Genomic DNA, 23856 nt, shown 5'->3' with positions numbered 1-23856 from the left:
CTGTTTATTTAATTAAACCAAGCAGTTGTCTGCATCTGCCTCTCATTACTGAGAGAGAGAAAGCCTCAGCATAAATCACCTAATTTATAGTCCTGAAGGAGCAGCCCATTTGGAGGGTCATCCAGTAACTCCTAGAGGGAATGAGGCAGCGGGGTGCGAGCCTGAGCTTGTATCTAAATAGCCCTTAACTCTGTTTCTATGGAAATGTATGAGGGCAATTTTCATAATCTGCCGACGTGCACGGAAGAAACATCCACCCTTTTTTCTTGTTCTTTTTCCAATAGAGATGTGAACCCATGGTGTAGATTTAAAAGTCTCTCCCTCTAATATCAGTAACTGACAGAGCGCAGCATGGCTTTTGTCTGTGAAACCATTAACACCTCCAGGCATCGCTCGTTCTGCCTTCTTTAGAGATGAGACATTCTGATGCTGAGAAGGATTCACCCCCCTACACACACACACACACACACACACAAGGAAATCTGCTTCCGACCATCGTCATAGTCATCATCATCATCATAATCTTCTTCGAATGACAGTGATAGTCCCTTAGCAGTTTAGGGCATGTCCACATTTAAATCTGACTGATACACAGTAAAGCAGGCAGGCTAGGCATTTTCATCCACATTTTGCAAATGAGAAAACTGAGGGGCAAAGAAAATGAGGGAGATGCTCAGTCTTCCAACTCCTGCTTCTGGGCTTCTTCCAGTCCCCGTAGTCAGGGAGAAGGTGCTGGAGGCTGCACTAAGCATTTTGGCTCCATAGTCTGCTCAGTCTTCACAGAAACTCCATGAAAAAGGTGATGCCTTCCTCCATTTTGTCAGCTTTCTTGTTGCTGAGGTACAGTCCCTGACACCCACAACCTTCATTTGTTCATGGTTTCAGGGGATTCAGTCCATGGTCAGCCGGCTCCAAGGCAGAAGCATCAGAACAGGGGAACAGTGCCAGACAGGAAGGGGAGAGGACCGAGATTTGGTTCCCAAGGTCACACCTCCTGACCCACCCGACATACCCAGAAATGAGCTCTAATCCCTTGGATGCCCCCAAACAATCATATTGACACAGCAAACTTAGTCACCACAGGAACTGAGGACCAGAGGCATCAGATCACCTTACCCAAGGTTCTACTGCTCACAGGTGCAAAACCACGACTTAAGCTGGGCATTTTCTGTTTCCAAGCAAGTACAGTGCCATGAATTCTGCCTTCTCTTGCTACCTTGACCCCGACCTCCCACAGTCAACCAGCAGCCAGCAGGGACTGTGTCTCAGTGCCGACCCTCCTTGGAAGTACAGTCCCCAGAATGCACATGAATAATTAAGAAGTGGTCCCCTTCTCTACCTCTTTCCCTGCAAAAGATTGCTAAGTATATCATTAAAAATCCTCAGTGAAGCCTGACATGGTGCTACATACCTGAAATCCCAGCACTCTGGGAGGCTGAGGCAGGAGGGTGGCAAGTTTAAACTCAGCCTGGGCAACCTAGTGACTTAGTGAGGATCCTGTCTCACAATTTAAAAATATAAAAAGGGCCAGGATGTAACTTAGTGCAAAGGCCCTGAGTTCAGTCCCCAGTACTGCAAAAATAAATCAACCAACCAACCAACCTCAGGGAGCCTGTCCACAGGCACTGCCAGGGATTCTGATCCAGTCGGCCTGGGCAGAGGCAGGGTTGGGGACTCTCAAACACCATCCAGGTGCACCTGGCTCTGGTGGCCCCAGGCCATGCTTGGATCCTCGGGGGTACACTGCCAAAAGCAACATTTCTTAGTTTTTTAAACTACGCATCATAGCTAGAAATACACTGGACATCTCAATTGAATACACAAATGCACACATTCATGAAATATGAATAAGGCACGTCCCCTGAAATCTCTTCATCTGTCACTGTATCCTTTATCAGCTGGAAGGCAGCCTCATATTCAGTACTCTTTTTTTGTTGTTGTTCATTACAAACACACACACACAGTTGAGCCAGGGATTTAGCTCAGTGGTGCCGCCGCCTGCCTCGAAAGCACGAGGTCCTGAGTTCGATCCCCAGTACCAAAAAACACACATTTGCATGCACAGAGTTGATTTCGTGACTCCCTGATGTGTTGTCTCTTCACTTTAGAAAAAGGCAATAGTGCTGCTTTCTGTCATAAAAGAAAAATGTATCATAGCTGTTGAAATCTGGGTCCTGGTACCTGCTGGTCCACTCTGGCCCTACAGGGCTCCCCACTGCAAGTTCGAACTTGACTCCTGGCCCAAAAGAGCACACCCCACTCACCCCTTATGGTTGATCATCTGCCCTGGCAGCTGGCCAGAACCCCTTGGCTTCAGACAGGACTTCCTATCAGGAAGAGCACTGAAGGCTGAGCAGAACAAAACTAGAATGCTCTTTGCAGGCTGGGCAGGCAGTGACTCATACAGAATCACTCCTTTCTCCAGGGCCTCAAAGGGACCATGAGGCTACCTAAGTCAAAGCCTTGGTTGGCCTTCATAGCATTCCGGCAGGACCAGTGGTCCACCAGGCTCTGCCTGCCTCCCTCCAGGTTTGGGGAACAGTCTGCTCTCTCCTGCGCTTCTGACTGAAAACCTGAGCTGAACTCTCTTGAGGAGGGCCAGATACCGGCTGCCCGCAGCTGTGAGGTCAGACCATCTGAGGAGGGCCGGTGCTGGAAGGCCTAGCTGCTTGGGGCTGTGAGTCAAGATCAGGACTTGCAATCCCAGGAAGGCAGGCAGGGCCAGCAGCGGGTCCTCCCAGAAGGAGACCGTCTCTTCCCATTAGAGGCCTCTGGGAGCTCTGTGACACACTGCTGTGTCCGTCGTTGTGGTACCTGAGGCTGACCCTCCCCCGCCATTCCACAGAGGGCACTGGGACTTGGAGACCCTATCAGTAGAACTGCCTCAGGACCCTGTCGTGGGAGGCACGTCTGGGATAGGGTTCCCGGTCCCCCTTGCTCAGAGCCTGTACCTGCCTTCCTCTTCGTGGATTCTCAGGCTCAGGTATTCAGAGATTTCACCCAGGGAGCGTGTTACAAATCAGAGTAGCCGCGGAATGAGACTGGACACTTAGTTTCTGCCTCGACTAATGGGGATCTCTTGGCTGCTTCAGACCGCATCGCCCGGAACCGCAAGACCATCGTGTGCCCAATGATCGATGTGATTGACCATGATGACTTCCGGTATGAGACGCAGGCAGGGGATGCCATGCGGGGTGCCTTTGACTGGGAGATGTACTACAAACGGATCCCGATTCCTCCAGAGCTGCAGAAGGCTGACCCTAGTGACCCGTTTGAGTAAGTATGAGTGACTCGGGCCCCTGGCAGGGGTCGGGCCCATGACCCCTTCCCAGGACACACACGGCTGTGTCGCCACCTCCCCTAGCCCCAGGGCAGAGGGTCCAGATGCCTGGCCTCACTCAGAACCAGATGTCAGACTCCCCCGCCAGAACTATCCTCCTTTTCACTTGTCACAGCCTCGCTCCTGGGCTACCAAGCTGGCCATCTCCACGCTGATGACCTCTGTGAAGTTTACCATGGGGGCCAGAAGGGTGAATAGTCAGTCACTCGTGCTCTGTCCCTTTCCAGCCCGGAACCCAGATGTAACCATCATCTTCATCTTCCCCGTATGACAGGAACAGTGCAGAACACATTGCACCCTGATCCAGTTTAACACCCAACCACTGATAGTAAGAATCATCACCTGTGTTTTCCAGACAAGGACACCAAAGCTTCAGGAGGCTACATAACTCACTCAGGTCACACAGCCATTAAGTGGCAGTGCAGCTGTGAGTGCTGGTCCGGGTCGCTGTTTCCCCATCATTCTGTTACACCCCCGTGTAAGTGCTGAAGAAATGGCAGCTTGTCCCACAGCAGAAGTTTAGGAGGTGTGGACTGGATGCACAGCATCTTAGAAAGTAAAAAATGGAGTGAACCTACCATGAAGGACTCGACGACCCCTTGCAGATGGGGAAACTGAGGCCACAGGAAGAGGAGGGCTTGCCCTGGGGTGCCTCCCTGGACTCCACGCTGTTCCTCAGCAGTAGGCTCTCACCCCTGCAGCTGCCATGGGAGCTCTCCTAGCTCTCTTGCCAGATGTGTCAAAAAGACCTTGGATTTAAACCCAAGGCCAGGCTTTTTGGCAGTATTTGTCCCTGTGGGTGCTATACTTATGGGAGACTTAGTAGCTTCCAACCATACTTGAAGTTCTGATGGTCAGAAGTCTAAAATGAGCTTGCTGGGCTGAAATCATGGTGCTAGCAGGGCTGTGTTCTTTCTGATGCTCTCGGGGAGAATCCTTTCCCTTGTTTTTCCCAGAGAGATGCTCGTGGTCCTTGGCTCCTGCCCCTGCCTGTCCTCAAAGCCGGAAGCATGGTACCCTCATATCTCTCTCCCCTTCCCTCTTTCCTTCCCCCCTCACACACACCTCTGCTTCCACCCTCTCATCACCTCTTTTTCTGACTCTCCTGACTCCTGCTTCCATCATAAGCCCTTGCGATGACCCTGACCACATGTGACTGCCCTGGGCTCTCATCCAAGCTCTGAAACCCGATGGCATCTGCAGTCTCCTCTGCTGTATGAAGTCACGCATTCATAGGTTCCAGGGATCAGGACGGCCACCCCTGCTTCGCCACAGCTGAGCCCTTAGTGAACCCCAAGTCCTCTGTGCCTTCCCCTCCCAGCTAAAAAGGGGGTTGTCGGTGGCTCAGCCTTCTTCATGGCACTGTGCACATCCAGGATTGCTAACGGGGGCCTGCAACACTGTGAGTGCACGGAAGGCTGAGAAATGGGGAAACCAGGATTCTTCATGGAAATGGTAGACAGCCAGGCGATGGGGCACCGTGGAGCAGAGTCCGTGTGTTTCTTCAGCAGGTCAATTGTTCGCAGTCTTCTCCTGACCTCCTTAATCTGAAACATGCTTGCTCACTACCATTAAGATCCCTTCCTACTCTGGAGATGGGATTCAGCCAAGACCACATCGTGCTGCCAGCCCCTGCCTCGTCCACCTCAGAGTCAGTCCTCAGTTCTCCTGAATTCTTGGAGAATAAGACTAATAGAAGGAGGAACTAACACTTGGCCTGCGGCGGCAAAGCAATTTCAACCAACATTATGGAGCATGAGCCTTACAGCAGGGTCCTCTGGGATGGGCGGCTTTGTCCTCATTTGACTGCTGCAGACCCTGCAATTCAAAGAGCAAATGAGACTCCCACTGACCTCACCCTAGAGCGGTGCCTCTCTCCCTGGGTACACATTGGCATCACCAAGGGAACTTGCAAGCTCCCAGGCCATGCTCCAAATTACACCAGAGTCTAAGCATGGGAGGCAGGCGTCGTTTTTTCATAAAGCCCCCCAGGTGCTGCTGCTGATGGCCAGGGAGGAGACCCACTGCCCTAGACGCTTTCTGAAGCATTTTCTGTCTTTGTGTCCTCAGACTCTCCCCCAGAAGCCTCTCTTCTGTGTTGCACTTGGACAAAGCCCCAGGGAGTGGCCACCAGAGAGAGCCCAGTCATGCTCCATGCTCCTCCCCACAGTGCCCAGCCACTGGGCACTCTGCGGCCCCGCAGTGGTGTAACGATGTTTGGAAGACTCGGGTTTTGGTGGCAGACCCCAGTTTGCATTGCAGCTCATGCGGTTACTAACTGCATGCCCTTGGGCAGATTTTATAGCATTTCTCAATTTCAAATTTCTCCACTTGAAAAGGGGACCAGTAGTAACAGAGCCTTGTGAGAGCCGGAGAGAATGTGGGCAAAGTGAAAGGCGCATGCTAGACACTCAAAAGCGTTGTTGTTGTTATTATTGCTGAACACAGCGGAGAGGGAACAGGCCGGGAGGAGAGGCCTCTGAGATGCACAGCCACAAGCCCTCAGCATGCCACAAGGCTAATCTCCTGCCTTCCCCTCGCCAGCCCTGCTGCGGGCTCTGGTCCAGGCCACTTGTCCTGTGCAGTCTCGGGTCTGACGTCTGAGCAGAACCAAGTGAGACAGTCTCTGCTTGTCCAAGCCTGCAGTTCCCTCCAGCAAAGAAACCCCAAATCCCACAATGTTCAGAAAACAAAGGGGAGTGCACCTGTCACCTGTTCTGCTGCAGTGCTGGATACTTTTAGAAATACACTGGCAGTGTGGGGTAGATGGGACTTGTGGAGATGAGACTCAGGCTCCAAGACTGATTCACCACTGAACAGTATCACTCAAGCCACATATGTAGTTTTAAGTTTCCTAGTAGCCACATTTTTTTTAAAAGAGAAAGAGAAGGGCTAGGGGTGTAGCTCAGTGGTGGAACATTTTACCTACAAGGTCCTGGGTTCAATCCCCAGCACCAAAAAAAAATAATAATAACATTCATTTGCATACTATATGTCATTTAAACAAGCATATCTAATATTATTTGATCTGCTACTCATGCTAGAAGTACAGATGAGTTCTTTTAGACTCCTGTCTTCATGCCAAGTCTTGTGGATCCCGTGTGTATTTTACACACCCGGTGCATGTCCATTTAGCCCAGTCTGGTTTCCGGTGCTGTCCTCACCGCTGACCAGTGGCTCCTGTCCCAGGCAGCACAGGGCCAGTGGTTAAACATTGCATCTCGGTGACACAGCAGGTCGAGGAGAGCAGAGACTGCAGTGAGGACGCCCCAGTTTCTGACCCCCATCCTGTCCGCCGTCCTCCTTTGTTCCGTCCTGGCAGTGAGGGCTGCGGGTGGACTGTGGGTTACAGGACAGATTCCAACCACCACCCTTGTGGCAGTGGACCCTGAAGGACGGTGCCAGCTTCACACATGCAACGTGGGGGTGACGAGAGTGAGGACTGCCTCATGAGGTCATTTTAGGGATGGAAGTTCAGTGTAGTGCCTCCCATCTCCAGCCCTCCATAAATACTCAAAGGATCCCCTTTTCCAGGAGGCCCCTCTGAGAGGCCATCTGTCCCGGAAGGGTGGGTTGAGTGAGAAGTGTTGGCATCAGCCTACTCATCATGAACTTGCAATTCCAAGGGCCCGGAAGGGGTGGGGCTGCCGCGGGAAGTCCTGCTGGCATTTTCCAGCGGAGGCTGCCTCGGCCGTTCATAGATCTCCACACAGTAAACACTGCCCGGGACTCCAGCAGGCAACATGCATCCCGGGGGACTTAGTGTGTCTGCTGACTTCCTGTTCCCCGGGTCCCCTCAATTTGTCGCCTTTGTGCCCTCCTGGGTGCCTTCCCTTTAGGCCCGTCTCCCTTGTCCAGATGCTCTGGAACGCTGTTTCCTCTGAGCCCTGCCTCCCTCCTCCCCAAAGCTGGAGCACACACACTCGCTGCACCTTCTGCAAGTGCGCTTGCCTGCACCCCAGCGGCCCTGGTCACCCTGCACCTGATCTTCTGGATCCTCTGCCCCAGGCGGCTGTCACACTACACAGCATCCCCTGAGGGGCCGTGGTTCAGCTCTCTTTCCCCAGCACCTGCTTCCCATGGCCCTCGGTGAATGAACCCACGAGGGAATGAAGGGATGGAGGTCACCTCACCGCCCAGTTCCACTGAAAGATCAGAGGCAGTGGCTGCTTCTAGAAACCTCGCGGATCCTCGGAGAAGCGTGCTGCAAAGCACAGGCTCCCGAGGTCATTTCAGTAGGTCTGGCAAGCAGTATCCCTTTTCATCTAAGAGATTCTGCAGCAGACAGGCTTGGGGACACCTGATTTGGACCCTTTAACTAATGGGAAAACGATGCCCCAGGCCCACGGGAGAAAAGCACCACTGTGATTTCGTGTCACGAGTCTTCCCAGGTGTTAATCCTGTGAACGAGCTTTGGGTCCATTTGGTAAAGACACAGCACTGGTGAGAAGCGGTGGGCAAGGACGGAAGCCTGGCCTCGAAGCACAGCTGTGTTCTCGGGGCAGCGTGGAGCAGCAGTGCCCTCGGCTGCGACGCGTCCACCAGACGCCCGTGTCCTCACGCCCTGTTCTCCTCTGACAGGTCTCCCGTGATGGCCGGTGGGCTGTTCGCTGTGGACCGGAAGTGGTTCTGGGAGCTGGGCGGGTACGACCCTGGCTTGGAGATCTGGGGCGGAGAGCAGTATGAAATCTCCTTCAAGGTGAGCCTGTGCACCGGGACCCCCTTCTTCTGGTCCACCTCGGCCCCCTAACCCTGGCAGGCTGCCCGCTAGCATCTGAGCCTGGGCGGACTGGAAGCATTAGGGTTCTGTAGCCCGCTGCTCCTCAGGGGAGAAGTCAGGGACCAGGGACCAGCGTGCGCGTGCATGCGTGCGTGCGTGTGTGTGGTGAAGGTGGAGGCATCATAGGGGGCCTCCCAAGGTCGCCGGAGGCCTTGGCCATAACTCTTAGCAGCATTCACCTCTTCTGAAGATGCTGGAATAGGAGAGGTCTCACTTCCGGTAGAGTCGGGTGTCTTTGAGGGAGATGCCCCACAAGACAGCCATGGGAGAGGAGCCAGGAGGCACAGGCTGCGGAGTGCTCTCCAAGTGGCTGTGTGGTCTGGGATTCCCCCTGGCCTCGCTGGTTCCTGGCCGCCCCTCCCAGGGTTTCCCTTTTATGTCTCACTGCAGGAGACCAGGGGATGAAAGCTCCAGATGGGGAGTCACAAAGCCTGGGTTCAGACCCCAGTTCCTGTCAGTAGCTGTCTGACAAGTTAGATTACTTCCCCAGCTTTCTTTCCTCATCTGAAGTAAAGGAATAATGGTATGACTGGCTTAAGTAACTCATGTGAAGATTAGATGAGATAATATCTAGGAAGTGCTTAGTGCTTAACCTGGGAACATGGCCAGCAGCTAGTAATTGGCAGACACTGTGAAAGATTCCGTGAGTAAATATTTACTCTGGCCTATTTGATCGGCCCATAGGCTACGGAAGCTTGAGTCCACAGTCTCCTCCTTGTGGAATTCTGCCCTGTTCAGCCCCTGTGCGGAGATGGCAGGCTTCTCCTGGCCCTGTGGCCCCAGCACCGCCAGCCTCCAGCGTGACCACCCAGCTGCAGCCAAGCCCCAGCCCCGTGGGAGGGCAGCAGCATGACTGCGCTCCCTGTGGCAACACGGAACCCTGTCCCCCTCAGCTGCCGCCAAGCTCCCACCCAGGGCCTGCTCGGCCATGTGGTGATGGGGACTCGTCCTAGGGCTGGCTGCCTCTTCCTCCCGTGTATCCTGGGTGGGCGTCCTCCCCACGAGCCGCAGTCTCTGCTTCCATAAATGACACAACCCTCAAGGGGTTGTCTCAAAAGTTAAATGAGACTGTTTGTTAGGTGCTTTTTAATAACTATCCTAAAGCTTATTAACGTTAGCAATGTTTGTATTATCTTCAACAATGCTGGGTGAGCAGTTCGGAACTGGGCCACATAAATTCTTGATTGGGGGGGGGGGGAGCAACCACCAGGAATTCTGCTGAAGCATTTTGGTTTGAAAAGCAGCCCACATCTGTTCTAACTTCCCGATCTCTGAAACTATCTCCTGTGAGGAGACAGCCACCCAAGTAAGACTAATGCTCATATCCAGAGGTAATATTCAAAATATTTAACAGCTGCGATGGCACAGTTAACAGCCAGTCGGAACAGATGCCAGCCGTAAACAATGACACCCGCTCCAGCGTGTCACTGCTGAAGGGAAGCCCTGGTCCGAACTTCCGGAACAGTGCGCCAAGCCTGCTGGGCTGTGTAACCCTCCCAGCAGCCCACAGGGTGGTCGCATGTTACCACCCTCACATGAAAGCCAGTAAGGCCCCAAACATAGAGGTCACTGCCACCAGCCTGCCTACCTCTAAACCCCACGCTGTCGCCTGCTAGGTTTGTTTCTCGTGCCTCCTCGGGAACATCGGGGAGCAGCAGCTGGGAAGACAGTGCCTGAGAACCTGGGTGCAGTCACTCGCCCTGCTGCTCAGCTCTCGCTTCCCCTGGGGTTACCCCCGCCCGCTGGGGTGCTCTGCAGTCTTGGTGAATGGCGCAGCAGCAGCCCGGTCAGAACAGCACACAGGGCTCCTCTCCCACCCAGCACGGGCCCCACGCTCATCAGAAGAGCGGTGTGTGGAGTGATGCCTGCTGCGGGTGCAGGGCTGGTGAGTGGGCGCACAGGTGATTTGTGTAATATCCCTAGTGCGTGGAATCTAGTTTTGCATGTAATGCATTCTGTGGGTACAGTGAAGTCATCCATCCCCAGGGAATCACAGGAGTTTGAACTCCACAGCTCCCCCAATCTGTCATTCTTCTGAGTTGTTTCCACATTGGGCAGGATGTAAGCTTCAGTGAGACAGGGATCGTCTTGTGTTCTACTCACTGCCGTCTGAGTACCTGAGGCTGCCTGACACGGAGAGGCACTTGTTAGGTGGTCGAGTGGTGACAGTAGCTGTGCCGCTGGCCAGCACCAGCTCCTGGCTCCTCAGCCTCGATGTCCCCCTTCAGAAACTCCTCCCGGGAGAGCAGAAGGAAGAGACAGGTGCACAAAGGAATCTCTGGGCCCAGAATGACTTCCTTCTGTGGGTCTCAAAAACCCATCTATACTGCTCATCAGGCAATTATGATGGAACAAGAGGCATTTTTCTCCACAGTTTATTTACAAAAGCCTTAGTCACGAAGCCGTATTGGGAGTGCTCATTCGAGAGAGAGGAGGAGGCTGGCTGGACTTGCCCTGCTGTCCAACTGTGTCTGTCTCTCTCAGCGGGAAAGGAGACGGGGTAACAAGGGCCCCTGAGGCTGGCAGGGGACCGCTCCCTGGCCCTCCTCTGCCTCTGGTGACACAGGTTCCCGGAGCCCACAGCAGCTGTGTGCCCATGTGTTCTGCTCACTGGTCACTGGCCTGAGGGCACCCATGTGCCCGCCTGCCTGGCAGCGCTGCCCACTGACACAAAGCACAGCCAGCTGCCCCCAAGGCCGAGTCTGCTCTGATTAAGCACTGCTGAGGTCCCTATTCCTCTTAATGACAGAGGAAGGAGACTGCTCTGAAAAGCACAAGCGTATTCTCAGAAATTAAGATAAATTGATACATGCCATCAGGGCTGATGGATCAATAATTTGGCTCTGACTCCACACCAGGCTGTCCGTCTCGACGAGAAAACCCCAGGAAAGATCTTCCAAAGACTCTGAAGTTTCTAGAAAAGCCATTGGCTGTTTCTTTCCTATCCACATCCTTCCTACCCCTCTGAGCAGAGCTCTTGTTCCCCAAGCCAGAGTCTCACTGCCGAGGTGCCCTGCTCAGAGGTCGGGGGTCTAGCGGGTGGATCAGTCTTGAACTTGGTGGCCTGGCCTCCTGCTCCCTCGGGAGATGAGCTCCCACTGCTCATCCCTCCACCTTCTCCCTTCCTCCTGTGCCACTGCAGAGGAGGCTGCCGGTGAACTAAACCCAGATCCATGTGACTTACACAAAAAGCCAGAACTGAGGGGCCACACGTGTGGCATTGTGGGGACCTGACAGGCTGGACTGAGGGGCTGACCACATCGTCCAGGCTTGGTCTCTCAGTCCCTGGGCTTACTGTCACCTGGGTTGGCGCCCCCTCAGGGGGGATCTGTCCCTTGGAGCTCCCCCGAAGCGCAGTGGAAAGGCCTTCCCGTCATGCTCTGGAAGTCCCCAGTGGAACCTCCTGGGCCTACTGGGCCCTTTGCCTCCTGAGCAGCCACAGGCTGGAGCCAGGCAGGTGGGCATGCGCGGGTTCCCCGCGGGAAGTCCGGGTGCTGTGCCCAGAAGCGGAGTGGGTGTGGGGCAGGCCACGGAAGCCCCCTTGCCCGGCCACAGTCTGAGCACAACCCCAGACTCTGTACCAGGCCCACACCCTCCGTGCTCCCTGAAACGCTTCCCAAGTGTGGCTAATCCACTCAGCCTTCCCTGAGCCCCTGTGCCGCCTGGGGACCATTCCCACCTCCACACTCCCAGTGTGGCTCTAGTAGCCTGTGTTGAAACCATATGAGGACCTGCATCTCTTCCTGCTGGGTTCTTGGCTCCCCAGAGGCAGGACTGGATCCTTTGTGCCCCTGTGCCCTGGTCTCTGGCTCCTGTAGCTGCTCGGCCTCAGTTACGATGGGGTTCATCCCCATAAACCTGCTGGAGACTAAAAGAATTATAAGTCAGCAATATGCTTACCGCACCCAACCCCCTGAACAAGCTGGCTTCCCAACACAGCACCCTGCAGAGAATCCGCCAGCCCTCTTGTGATCTCCGCTGACTGGCTGCCTGCTATGGCTCCCTGCTGCTGTTCATCAGGGTGAGAAAGGAGCACTAGCCTGAGAAAAGAGCAAAGTTCAAAGCGTGGTTTCTCCTGGATGTCGCTTGTGCACCATGGTAAAGTCAGAAAACACTAAGTCAGACTGGCATTACCTGGGGACTGCTGTCGCTGTCAGTGGCATCGCCTCCCCTGGAGGGAGCTTCGCTCGGCTGTGCCCGTGTGGGCTTACCCGTCCCCGCGAAACAGTGGAGTACCGCTCCTCGGGTAAAGCCCTTTGGCGCACACAGCTGTGACACGTGGCCTGGGTCAGAGGAGACAGCAGCAGGAGGAACAGAAGGGGGCTGCGCCACATCCCCACGAGGCCACAGTCGCAGTGTCTTCACCTGAGGGATACGGGAGGAAGCATCCAGGCAGAGCCACCCGACTAACAAGTGGGGAAGCGGTGGCCCTCGGGGCAGTGTAATCGGATGTAGCTGCAGTGAATAGCAATTTAGCAAAACCCATTAAATTTCCCAGCAAGCTCATTCTTTGATCCAAAATCCCATGCCCAGCAGTTTGTCCACGAGAGACAGCGCACAGGTGAGGAAAGATCTAGGTAGAAGCTGAGTACTGGGGTGTGACTTGCAATTGGGCAGGATTAATGAGACCCAAATGCATTTCCTCGGGGAACAAGCCCATTAGAGCACATCTAAACAGTGGAATATTAGGTCCAAGAAGTTAGACGCCTCCACAGTTAAGCTTAAAAAGATGAGTGAAAACTTGTGATCTCACCGTCAGTGTTTTTAGATATGATGGAGGCTGGGGCCGTAGCTCAGCAGGAGCTCTGGAAAAACCTGTCCAGAACCCTACATGGATCCCAGCACCACCAGACGAGAAACCAATAAATAAGTAATAAAAAGAAATACATCACAAATACAAAGACACCTCTTAGAGCATCCTCCGTAACGCCCCCTGCAGGTGACGAAGCGGAGGCTTAGGTTAGATCACTTCCGGGAGTGACACCCAACTCCACAGGGCCTTGTGTCCCTCAGGCCATCGAGGGTGAGGGCCCGTGGGTGAAGCTGTGCCTTTGCACCTGGTGAGTGTGGTCATCCAATCGGGGAAGGTCGAGATGTCTCGGAAGAAAGAGGCCCTCAGTAAATGTAGCTGTTAGGGGCCTGTCAGGTGAAGAGGCAGAACAGCAGGTGCTCGAGTACCCAGGCCAGGGTCCTAGAGCAAGCTCCATAAGCTCGTTGCTGTGTGGCCTTCGGAAAGTGACTTAACCTCTCTGGACTTCCTCGTCTATAAAATAGGGATTGAATAATCTTTATTTCACTGTGCAGTTGTGAGCATGATGTTAGTCAGAATGTATTAGAAGTTGATCCTGGTGCCTGGCACACAAGAAGTGGGCACTGAACTGCAGGCAGCTGTGATGTGGTTGTGGTTGTGGTTGTGGTTGTTGTGAGCGTGCCGTGGCTGCTGGGCGACAGCAGAGGAAAGAGCTTCCAGGCCTCGGTTCCGCCCGGATTCCGGAACACCTGCTGGAGCCTCTGGACTCTCCTGCCCTTTCTGCTGAACATTTATTTCCTCACCTCTGAAGGGGTGAAGGTAACCCCGAACTGGCAGTGTTGTCCAGAGACAGGGAGCTGCCGGACACAGTCCCGAGAGGGGTTTCCTGGCCCAGCTGTGACACAGCTCGGGGCACAGGCAGCGCCTGGCCTCCTGCAGTGACCCGGATGTGCAGGCTGCTGAGTCCAACCAGCTGTGCCGGGTGGGCGGGGTCTGGCGCCAAGAGGACCCAGGGCGTGGGTGTGGCGGGACCGAGGAAACGCGGGGCTGACCGGCAGGTTGGCCCGCAAGTTCCAGCACCTTCCCCCAGCTTTCAAGGGTCTGCGTTGTTGGACCCTCTTGACACCTGGCTTCGGCCTTCTTGGTCGATTTCACAGTGAAGTTGGCCAGGACCGAGTCGCGCGAGACTGAATGACACCTTTTCTCTTCGGGCTCGGGAAGAACAGCGCATGGGCCCCGAGGCGGAGAAGTGAGTGCAGTGTGGTTGGCCCTCATGGCCCATGGACCGGGGGTCCAGGGAGGTGGGAGGCCCCAGGAAGGGCGCCCTTTGCCTGCAGGCCGAACAGAGCTGTTAGAGACCCGGAGGAAGCCAAGACCGGCTGAGCGCTGGGCCCAGAGAGGCAGAAGCCGGAAGCGCCGGCTTGGTGGGGGTCGAAGGCCTGCCCAGCTCTGGGAGACCCCGGCCAGATTCCGCCCAGGTTCTGCAGTTAGGAGCCTCGGAGCCCTGGAGCAGCCTGGTCTCAGTCGCCGCCCGTGAGGTCACAGGCTGCTTGCAGCTGCTGTGTTTCCAAATATGAGTCAAACCCCCGAGTGAGACAGACACCCCCATTCCAGGGTGGAATCCCGTAGGGATCCTGTCGAAATAGTCAGATATTTAGTGTAGTAATTTACAGACGCATTTGCTTAAAACCACATTATCTAAAAATGTTTTCATTTAGAAGCAAAGGTGTCTTTTAAACTAAAATAAAACTGTTCTACTTTCCCTTTAACCAATTGGACCCAGTAGCTATTAGGAACACCCAAAGCTAGCATGGGTGAGGTCCCTTGGGGCCGGCGCGCGCCAGGATGCGCGTCAGGATGACCCGCTTTCCCTTTGAGGCGCTCCCGGATCCGGGGGATCCGGGGGACGACACCACACCGTGCTCTGGTGTCCTCCGCACGCCCCTTGCCTCCGCTCAGCCCCACCCACCCCTAGGAGGCCGGAGGCACAGTCATTTTTCCCGTTTTGCTGATGAGGAAATCCAGGCTTTCGGCCTTACAAAACCGCACCTTAGCGGGTAGAGGGGACCTCAGCGGGGCCTAACGCGAGGGTGGAGTCGCACACTGCCGACAGTCGCTGGCTCCTCGGCTGCAGCCCCTGCCTGCCCCGGGGCCCCTCTGGACGCAGCCCCGTGTCCCCTTGTGTTTCCAGAGGCACCTCGCTGTCTGACCCGTCCGGGACGCCGAGTTCTGGGTTGGGGAGACCCGGCTGCTCCCCTCTGCCACCGGCCAGGCTCTTCCTGCTGGCAGGGAGCAGACCAGGGCCTCTGGTAGCCAGACCGAGAAGGTTCCAGGGACTTGGTCCCGCCTGGTGCTGCCAGTCCCCTGGTCAGTGGAAGGTTTTGCGACAGCTCAGTTAAGCACTGCTTCCTTTCTCTGAGCCTCAATTTCCCCGACTGGAACACTGGGCTGCAGAAGAAAAAGCTGTGACTTGCAGGTGGCAGAGGGTCTCCTCCTTCAGCCACAGAAGGAAGGTTTCCCGGGGCCCGACACCGAGCCCAGTGCTGCTCGAGATCAGCCTCAGGGCTGAGCGCTGTGCCGCGTACACAGCTGGCAGGCGTCAGGACGCACCCGGGTGTGGGCTGCACTGTGCGCCCACTGCGCCCGCACCAGGAGGCCTGCGTGGTGAGTGTGAAAGAAGGCAGGGGCCTCAGGGGCAGCAGGCGACCTGGGGCAGAGCACAGCCGCGGCCCCTCCACCCAGGCCAGTCAGGGCCCTCCTGTCCCTGGCCGCTGTCTGCCCTCCAGCCTCGGGATCCTGTCCCAGCCAGGCTGCCCTCCTCGAAGCACACTCGGCCACGGATCCACACGAGAATGGATCCCTCCCTCGGGCAGCTCTGATGCCAGCCGGGACCCTGCGGGGCAGGTGTGGGGTACACGGTGGGGGCCTGGTGGTCCCGAGGGCTCAGGAGCAAGTTTGTGTCTCCCCAAGGGAGCCCACATTCCAGATCAGTCCCCAGGCATCCTGGGCTCAGCCTGCGGGATCTGAGGGCCTCTGGGATCCCTCAGACCCAGGGGTCAGGGTCGTCCTGGCTCCTTGGGACCGGTCAGGCTGCAGGCCAGCATGGCCAGGGCAAAGGTCCAGACGTCACACCAAAGAGAAGGCTCTGGAAGTTGGTCCCTGTGTGCACAGGGCGGGTTCCCCTGCCCTCAGGGCTGAAGCTGCCTCCTCCACTCTGCGAGTCCAGTACGGAGTCCAGGAGCTGGGTGCCGGCCTGTTCCACTGCCCGGAGACACTCAGAGCTAGAGCAGGGTGAGGTGTCCCTCGCCCACTGAAAGGCCCAGCGGAGACCTGGGCAGCATCTGTGGACAAAAGGACCCTTCCACGTCACTCACTCGGGAGAAAGGGAGAGTTATTGTTATGGGACGCTGGCCCCTGATCGATAGCTCCTGCTTTGAAAATAGACTTCTTGGCTTGGCCTTGACATTAATCTACCTCAGAAGCCCATTATCTCAAGACCAATGTTCTGGTCCTTTGTTCTCCCCCAAGATCAGACTGTAATTGCATTTCTTCAGGCAGCGCTTCCGCTAACTGCGGCCCCTGCACGTGCCCACATGGGGAGCTGGGGCTCCGACGAAGACAGCGGGAGGGAGGCAGCCGACCGACCACGCGGCCTCAGCACCAGGCCCCACCCGCCCAGTTCACCAGGACCGGAAGCCCAGCCCCAGAGTCGGGTCAAGTGGGAAAGGGCGCTGTTTCTGGCACCGGGGATCGAACTCGGGTCCTTGCGCTTGCCCAGCAGGCGGCGAAACCGCTGAGCTAAATCCCCAGCCCAGAAAGGGCCCTTTTTTGACAAACGTGCTGTATGCATCCCAACTCCTGCTCCTTATCCACGGAGGAGACAGAAGCTTAGTAAAAATAAATGTTCCAGATTCGGCTGGATCCTGCCGCGGCCACAGCCTTCCTCCCCCGCTAAGGCCTGTGGGCCGCAAATCTGGATGTGCCCAGCCCCGGCCTGCACCCTGCCGGCTTCCTGCGCCCACGGCAGGGTGGCTGTGTAAGAGAACCGGCTCCGTCCCGTCCCCACGGAGGCCGTGTGAGGACCCCAGCTGCCCCACCGGCCCTCCCGCCAGCCTTCCCTCCGCCCGGCCCTGGCTCTGGTGCTAGGGCTTCCCCTCACCCCTCAGATCCTGCCTGTCTTCCGCCTTCAGCCACCTGAGTCTCCATGGGTGCCCTCCCGGCTGGTCGCTCCCCAGCTCGTGGGGCGAAGCAGCACCCACATCCACACTAGTGCGTCCTGTCCTCGTGCTCTCCCTGCGGACACTGTCGCCACCTGTCAGCTTCTGCCGCCCCTGGGACACCCTTCGTGTGAGCCTCCACCGCGCGGCTCGGCCCGGTCTGCCCTGAGGTTGTGGCCCGGCTGTGGGCCTGGGCCGTAGGCGTGACGGGTGGCCTCTCTCGGCTCCCCGTGAGGACACCTCACAGCCCTGCTTTTCTTCCTCTTCGGTGCTGGGGGTTGAAGCCAGGCCCCGTTCGGGCTGGGCCAGCACTGTCCCCCGTGCCACACACGGTAGCGGCTCCCCAAAGCCGGGGACTACAGGGCAGGTGTGGGCGAGGGTCTCGCTCTGCAGTGTCCCGCTAAGAGGAGCTCAGGCCTCCTGCTATCTGTAGGAGCCTCCTGTCCTGGAGGCAGGGGCAGCAGGGCATTGGGGGTTCCTGGCCCCCCAGCTTCCTGTGAGCGCGGACCGTGGCTGTCTTACCCCCTGCTGTGTTCCCCGCACAGGGTGTGGCACATAGCAGAGACCCCTAAGTAGGAGTCACGTCCCCAAATGAATACAGTGTCTCACATGACTAGGACTCTGTGGGCCTTGTGCTGGGCACTTACACCAACAGCTCATGCCCCCCCCACCTTGAATCCTTTACATAAGAAGAAACTGAGCTCAGAGAAACCCTTCCATCAGTCTTACATGCGTAAGCGGCTGGGCCAGGATTTGAACCCCGGCCTGCTAAGGAGGCTCTGTTTAGGCTGGTCCCCGAGGGGGGCTGTACGCACTGGCTAGGAGCTCCTTGGACGCTAGGAGCAGGAGGCGGACGGGCGGGTGCAGAGACGGAGGGGAGGGAGGAACTGGAACTGTTGGAGCCTGGACGCTGCCTCCTCCCCTGGGTTTGCCCCCCACCCCCGCAGGCCAGAATTCTCTGCACCACTCCAGTCATCCACAGAGGTCAGAGCTCAGACTCCAGAGTCCCTTAGAACTGAATTTAAACCAGACATGTTGGCACACGTGATCCCAGCAACCAGAGACTGAGGCAGGAGGGTCTCAAGCTCCATCCCAACCTAGGCAGCTTCATGAGACCCTGTCTCAAAAAAGAAAAAGGGCTGGGGATGTGGCTCATTGTGAAGGCCCTGGGGGTTCAATTCCAGTACCGCCCCACTCAGTAACTTACTGCTTAGTCAGCCCTCAGGCATGTCGCTTGCCAGCTGACAGCTGCCATGAGGGCCGCTGTCCTGTCCGCCCCCTGGGCGGTTCTGTGAGCCCCGAGGCAGGCACGTGGGAGGCGGAACCGTCATCTTCTGCTCGCTCCCCCTGCAGGTGTGGATGTGCGGGGGCCGCATGGAGGACATCCCCTGCTCCAGAGTGGGCCACATCTACAGGAAGTACGTGCCCTACAAGGTCCCTGCTGGCGTCAGCCTGGCCCGGGTAAGGTGGTGGCTTTCCTGGCTGTGGGGAGGGTGGCTGGGAGCCCCAGGCTGATGGTCCCGGATGGGATGGGAGGAGGCGTCCCTTTCTCCACGTGAAAGACCCGAGCCTTGGCCCGCCTTGGCTGTGTGACCTCAGGAGGGCGGCCTGCCTCCTCCCAACCTGTTGCCCTCTCTGTTGAAAGGAAGCTGATTCTTTCCACCTCTTAGCACTACCGGAAGAGTTAGGGAGATGACAGTGTCCAAAATGTGACCTGAAAGTGATCTTGGGAGGCAGGCGTAGGGCTGTCTTACGGTCAGGTGCTGAGGAAATGAGGCGTAGCACGGCAGACGTAATTTCACACGTATCACTTGGGAGAAAGCTAACGTGGGCGCCAAGTTGGACCGGGGCGATGTAAGAAGCATGTTGGATAAATATTAATACACCTGGTGTGGCGTGTTTGGGAAAGCCCGAGACAAACTGTTTAAAAGTTCCTGCAGGGAAGGGGAGAGAGGTTAATAAATCCCCCCCCCCCTTCTCCACCCTCCGCACTTTCATTGCCAAAACCTACTGTGTCCAACTATTTCACTGGCCTGAAACGGTTTGCAGCCATCATCGCTTGGATGGCACCGGCCACGGGCTCCACACGGAAATCTGTGAGCCAGAGACACTGGGTGTGTTGTGTCGAGGGGAAAAAGACAAATCAAGGGGGCCCACAAAGGAACAACAAAGCGGAGGGAGATCGCCAGCGGCAAGTGGCCGTGGGGGACAGTGCCCATTCGGCACCTGTCCGCATCGCCTCCGTGTGCCCAGGTCGCTGTCTCGTCCCTCGTCCCTGACAGCTGTCTGGCGCAGAAGCCGCCGCGCGGGCGTGGGCACTTACAAGGACGGGTCGGGAGGCTGGGGGCAGCGCGGAGGGAAACGAGGGCCTGCAGTGCCCTCTGGTGGTAGGATTTGTAACGACAGCCTCCAGCCACCCGCGCGGTACAAGGCCCATTCCCACTCAATACCTTGGACACCCGAGAATACTAGAGAGGAAAACAGCGCGCCTTTTGGTGAGCCCAAGACCGAGACTCTTCTAGCTACAAGTGGAGACCAACCTTGAAGCGTCCTTTTCCTGTCCGGAGTTGTCATTGATAATTTATAATGCCCCCCATAAAGATTGGCCACCACCTCCTGTTTATTGAACCCTAGATGAACGCGGAGGGTGACAGCTCATGTTAGCAGCATTGTTTATCACACTTCTTCCAGCCAGGCGACTGCAGAGCGTCTGACAGACTTCCCTCGGTTCCCCTTACGTGGCCCGAACCGTCGGGAAGAGGACAGGAATGTGGAGGCCTTGGGTGACTGAGCCAGAGTCCACACCTGTTCCGCCTGGCAGGGGACCGGGCGAGCAGATGTTCTTTAAATAGTGTTCAGCCTCTCGACCTCCGCAGGCCGAACCGAGCAGGACCCTAGCTCTGACCTCGGTCACCTGAGTGGGGCCAGGCCTCTTCCTCAGCCCCTGCCCAGCCCTGCTTCTCGGGGCCGAGTCGCTGGCCTCTGTCCCAGTCTCCCGCCCCCACTCGGCCTGTGGGAAGGGTCTGCTCGCTGTTCCGAGGCCAGGCCGAGGCCGGCTTCCAACTGGCTCGCACTGGCTGGGTGAGGTGGGATCCTGGTGGCCCTGAGACCCGGATGGAGGCAGGCGGGTGTGCAGCTCCGAGGCAGCCTGAAATCCCTCTTCCGGGCCTCTGGGAAAGGGGCTCAGGACGCTGTGGAGAAGCGCGCAGCAACTCCGTGTGGCGGAGCAGAGCAGACTGCAGGGCGTCCACGCTCGGCTGTGGAGGGGCAGGGACTCGGCCCAGGAGGCCGTGGAGATGGGCCCGGCGGTATCCCCGGTCCTTTCCCGACTCAGGGATGGGAGAGGGCGGATGCGTGCTTTCCTCTAACTGTAGAAAAGCTCAGATCTGGGATAAGTGGCTTAGGGAGCCCCATGAAAATGTAGCGATGCGTTATTTACTTTTTAAAGAGTATCTGATTTCTGCCCGAGCTGTTTCTGTTTTACTTATCTTTTACTTTTATTAGTGCCCGTTTGCAGTATGTAGTGGTGACGTTCATTGTGGGGAGCCGCGTTGTGAATTCAGACAGACAGATGGACAGTAAGCCGAGGGCCTGGGGGTGGGCGAAGAGGAGAGGAGCCCTTGCATCTCGGAGTGCAAGGGGACTCAGGACGGCAGCCGTCCGCCTACCGCTCCTGTGGGCGCCGTTGGGAACCGAACACCTGCTCCTGAATGGTTTTCGAGGCCCCTGTGCGCTCTGCTGCGCCAGGAAGAGCCGGGTGCTGCACAGAAACTCAGTGGCTTCCTGGTCCCGAACTCGAGGCCAGCAGAGCCGGGCAGCTGGGGATTCGCCTGCTGCAGAGGCCTCCCTCCCTCCCACTCGCTTCCTTCCCCTTACGCAGACTCTGCAGGCTGTGCAGAGCTGTGTGAGCTGAGGACAAGAGCTTTGTGACATGAAAATCAGGTGTCATTGCCCATAAAATGTTGCCTGGACTCGGCCGCCCAGTTCATTCAGTGTGTGGCTGCTCCATGGACGCATCAGAGTGGAGACCGCCTGCTCTGCCAAGCCTGAAATATGGGCTGTCGGGCTCTTTGCGGGAGACATTTACACCTTTGCAGACCCCTGCCCAGGCCTCGCCTCCGGGAGCGTCTTCTGCCCTTGGGTGTGAGTGACTGGTAACCCTGCTTCGTCCCTCGGGGGCTGTGATAGAGCTGAAGCTGGAGGAGCCAGATGCTGCGTGGGGTGGTGGCGCCTTGTGATGACACCCAGGGAATTTCCCCAGACCCCGAAGCCCGGCCCTTGCTGGGTAGGTAGTATGTACACTGCAGATGGAACAAGGAATTTTCATCACAGTGACATGTGAGAATTCACTCTTCCTCTGTCTCCAAGTCCGTTCACAAACAGGACATTTCCCCACCTGCTGTCTCAATTTACCAATATCAGTGTTGTCATTTTTTTATTGGTTATCCTTGTGCCTAGTGATAAAAGTCGCAACAACCTTCGAACGTGAAATAGTTATGAGATTCCAGCTGCTGATGGAATTATACCTTTTGGGTACAAAAGATAATTTAGTTTTACCATGTAACTTGGTCAGAATCCTCTTAGCTGAAAATGACAGAAACCCAACTCAAATTGCCTTCATCAAAAAGGGAATGTAATGGCTCATTTAATTGGAAAGTCCTTTGGTAGTACTGGCCTCAGGTATGGCTGGATCCAGGTCTATGGGACCGAGTTCTTCAATCTAGTCCTCAACCTCAGCCTTACTCACTCTGAGGTTGATTTCATCCTTGAATGGGTTTGCATCATGTGATTGCCATGCAGCCCAGCAGCCATGGCTGACATAAGCTGTGGATCTTACCCAGCAATCCAAGCAGACACAGAGCAATTCTCTCAATAATCAGCTGATTGGCATGGAATAGGTCATTGTTATCGATCCCTGAACCCAGGGGTGTCTATATTCACACTGCCTAGGCAGGATCTAGTGCCTTTCCTTTGGCTACATGAACTGCCAGACAGGAGGCGTTCCCCAAAGGAAAACTGCTGGGGGCATCACTAGAAGAGGGCATGAAAGACGGGCAGGCAAAACAAGAGCAGTTCCTTATCCAGCCATGAGTCCTGAAATCCTTAAAACCTGCATAAATAGTAAATAGAAAGTCACACCCACTTGACAGGGTCGGGCTCTGCAAATGCATCATCGGCTCTCATATGGCAGAGTGCCTCACATGGCTGGCCACACTGTCACTGCCCAGTGTGATCCATGGGGCACCTTCACGTCTGTGGCTGTCACTGAGCCACTGTCATGATGTGGCCATGACTGTGGAGAGCCTGAAATGTGGGGGGACCAGTAGGACCTCAGGTAAGTAAGACACGTTGACCCTCCCCCAGGACACCTTGCGCCCATGCCAGGCCTGGACACCTCAGCCACCTGACCCTTCCTTCCGCCTACCTCCTGCCCCCAGAACCTGAAGCGCGTGGCGGAGGTGTGGATGGACGAGTATGCCGAGTACATTTACCAGCGCCGGCCCGAGTACCGCCACCTCTCGGCTGGGGATGTGGCAGCCCAGAAAAAGCTCCGCAGCTCCCTGAACTGCAGGAGTTTCAAGTGGTTCATGACCAAGATTGCCTGGGATCTGCCCAAGTTCTACCCGCCAGTGGAGCCACCAGCTGCCGCGTGGGGCGAGGTGAGTGTGGAGGCCGGGCTGGCTCTCAACACGGGAGCCCCAGGGAGGTCTGAATATAAAACGTTCTCTGCCTTCCTGTTTTCTCTTTAGCCTCCTCCTGCTAGGTTTGTGGGGTTTTTTTAACTTTGCCATTTAATATTCTGCATAGAGAAATATTACAACTTTATTAGTGTGGAATTCACTTTTCATCTTTATGTTATGTAGTGCCAGGTATTGTGGTGGTTGGGCTTTCGGTTGTTTTTTGTTTTTGTTTTGCAGTGCTGAGGATCAGACCCAGGGCCTCATGCATGCCAAGCACATGCTCTGCCACTGGAGCCCACAGTGCCAGTTTTAAATGCAAATTTACTTTACCAAGGACAGAGATAACATGCCTGCGATCCCAGGGCAGAAGGAGGCTGAGGCAGGAGGGTAGGGAGTTTGAGTTCCACCTGGGGCACTTAGCACCTTAGCAAGACCCTGTCTCAAAACAAAAAATTAACAGGGGTGGGGATGTAGTTAGTGGCACAGCCCCTAGGTTCAGTCCCCAGCACTGTCGGTAGTAGGGGTACAGGAAGCACGTAACTGGTGTTTGGAGTGAGTGACACCGAGGCTGGAGGCTGGTGTGGTTCTTACCAGCAAAGCAGCACAGCAGACTGCTCGGGGGGCTTTGTCTCACTGCTTGGTGATAAAAGCGCTCTGCCTTCTGCCACCAGATGAGCAAGGACAGTTTGAGGCGAGTTCCGGTGTGAGGTCAGGGTGGCCTCTGGACCCTGCCAGCGCCCCTCTTCCTCAGCCACAGACTTCAGGCACTGGCCCATACCCACCTCGCGTCCTGCTGAGTCCGTGTCCATCCAATCCCCACAGTTCTGCACTTGTGGGCATCACAAACTCTTAATGCACACAGGGTAGCAAGAGGCAGCGAGTTCTTATACACAGGTCTCCCCTGCTCGTGTGCATGCCCTGGTGTCCCCTTGGGTTTCATTGACAAAACAGATCAAAGATAAAATGATCAAGAACTTCAAAGTCAGACATAGTGAGGTATACCTATAATCCCAACACAGGAGGCCGAGGCAGGGGGATCTCAAATTTTAATCCAGCCTGGACTACACAATGAGACCCTGGTTCAAATA

At 56.1% G+C, this 23856-nt stretch overlaps 1 protein-coding gene across 6 annotated transcripts in view; it reads left to right on the top strand.

Moving 5' to 3' along the window:
• Galnt10 (polypeptide N-acetylgalactosaminyltransferase 10) overlaps nt 1-23856 on the top strand; it is a 325204-nt gene that overhangs the window by 287813 nt on the left and 13535 nt on the right. For all 6 annotated transcript variants that reach the window (XM_087194548.1, XM_004836529.4, XM_087194544.1 and 3 more), the window contains 4 exons: nt 3093-3276; nt 7922-8039; nt 18441-18548; nt 22526-22747. In XM_087194548.1, the coding sequence (XP_087050674.1) occupies nt 3093-3276; nt 7922-8039; nt 18441-18548; nt 22526-22747 (632 nt within the window). The remainder of the gene's footprint in view (nt 1-3092; nt 3277-7921; nt 8040-18440; nt 18549-22525; nt 22748-23856) is intronic.

This window comes from Heterocephalus glaber, unplaced genomic scaffold, assembly GCF_053883595.1.
Source record: "Heterocephalus glaber isolate CG9 unplaced genomic scaffold, H.glaber_assembly_v1.0 deba00001606, whole genome shotgun sequence".
Lineage (NCBI taxonomy): Eukaryota > Metazoa > Chordata > Mammalia > Rodentia > Bathyergidae > Heterocephalus > Heterocephalus glaber.
This window is presented reverse-complemented; position numbering and strand designations above follow the sequence as displayed.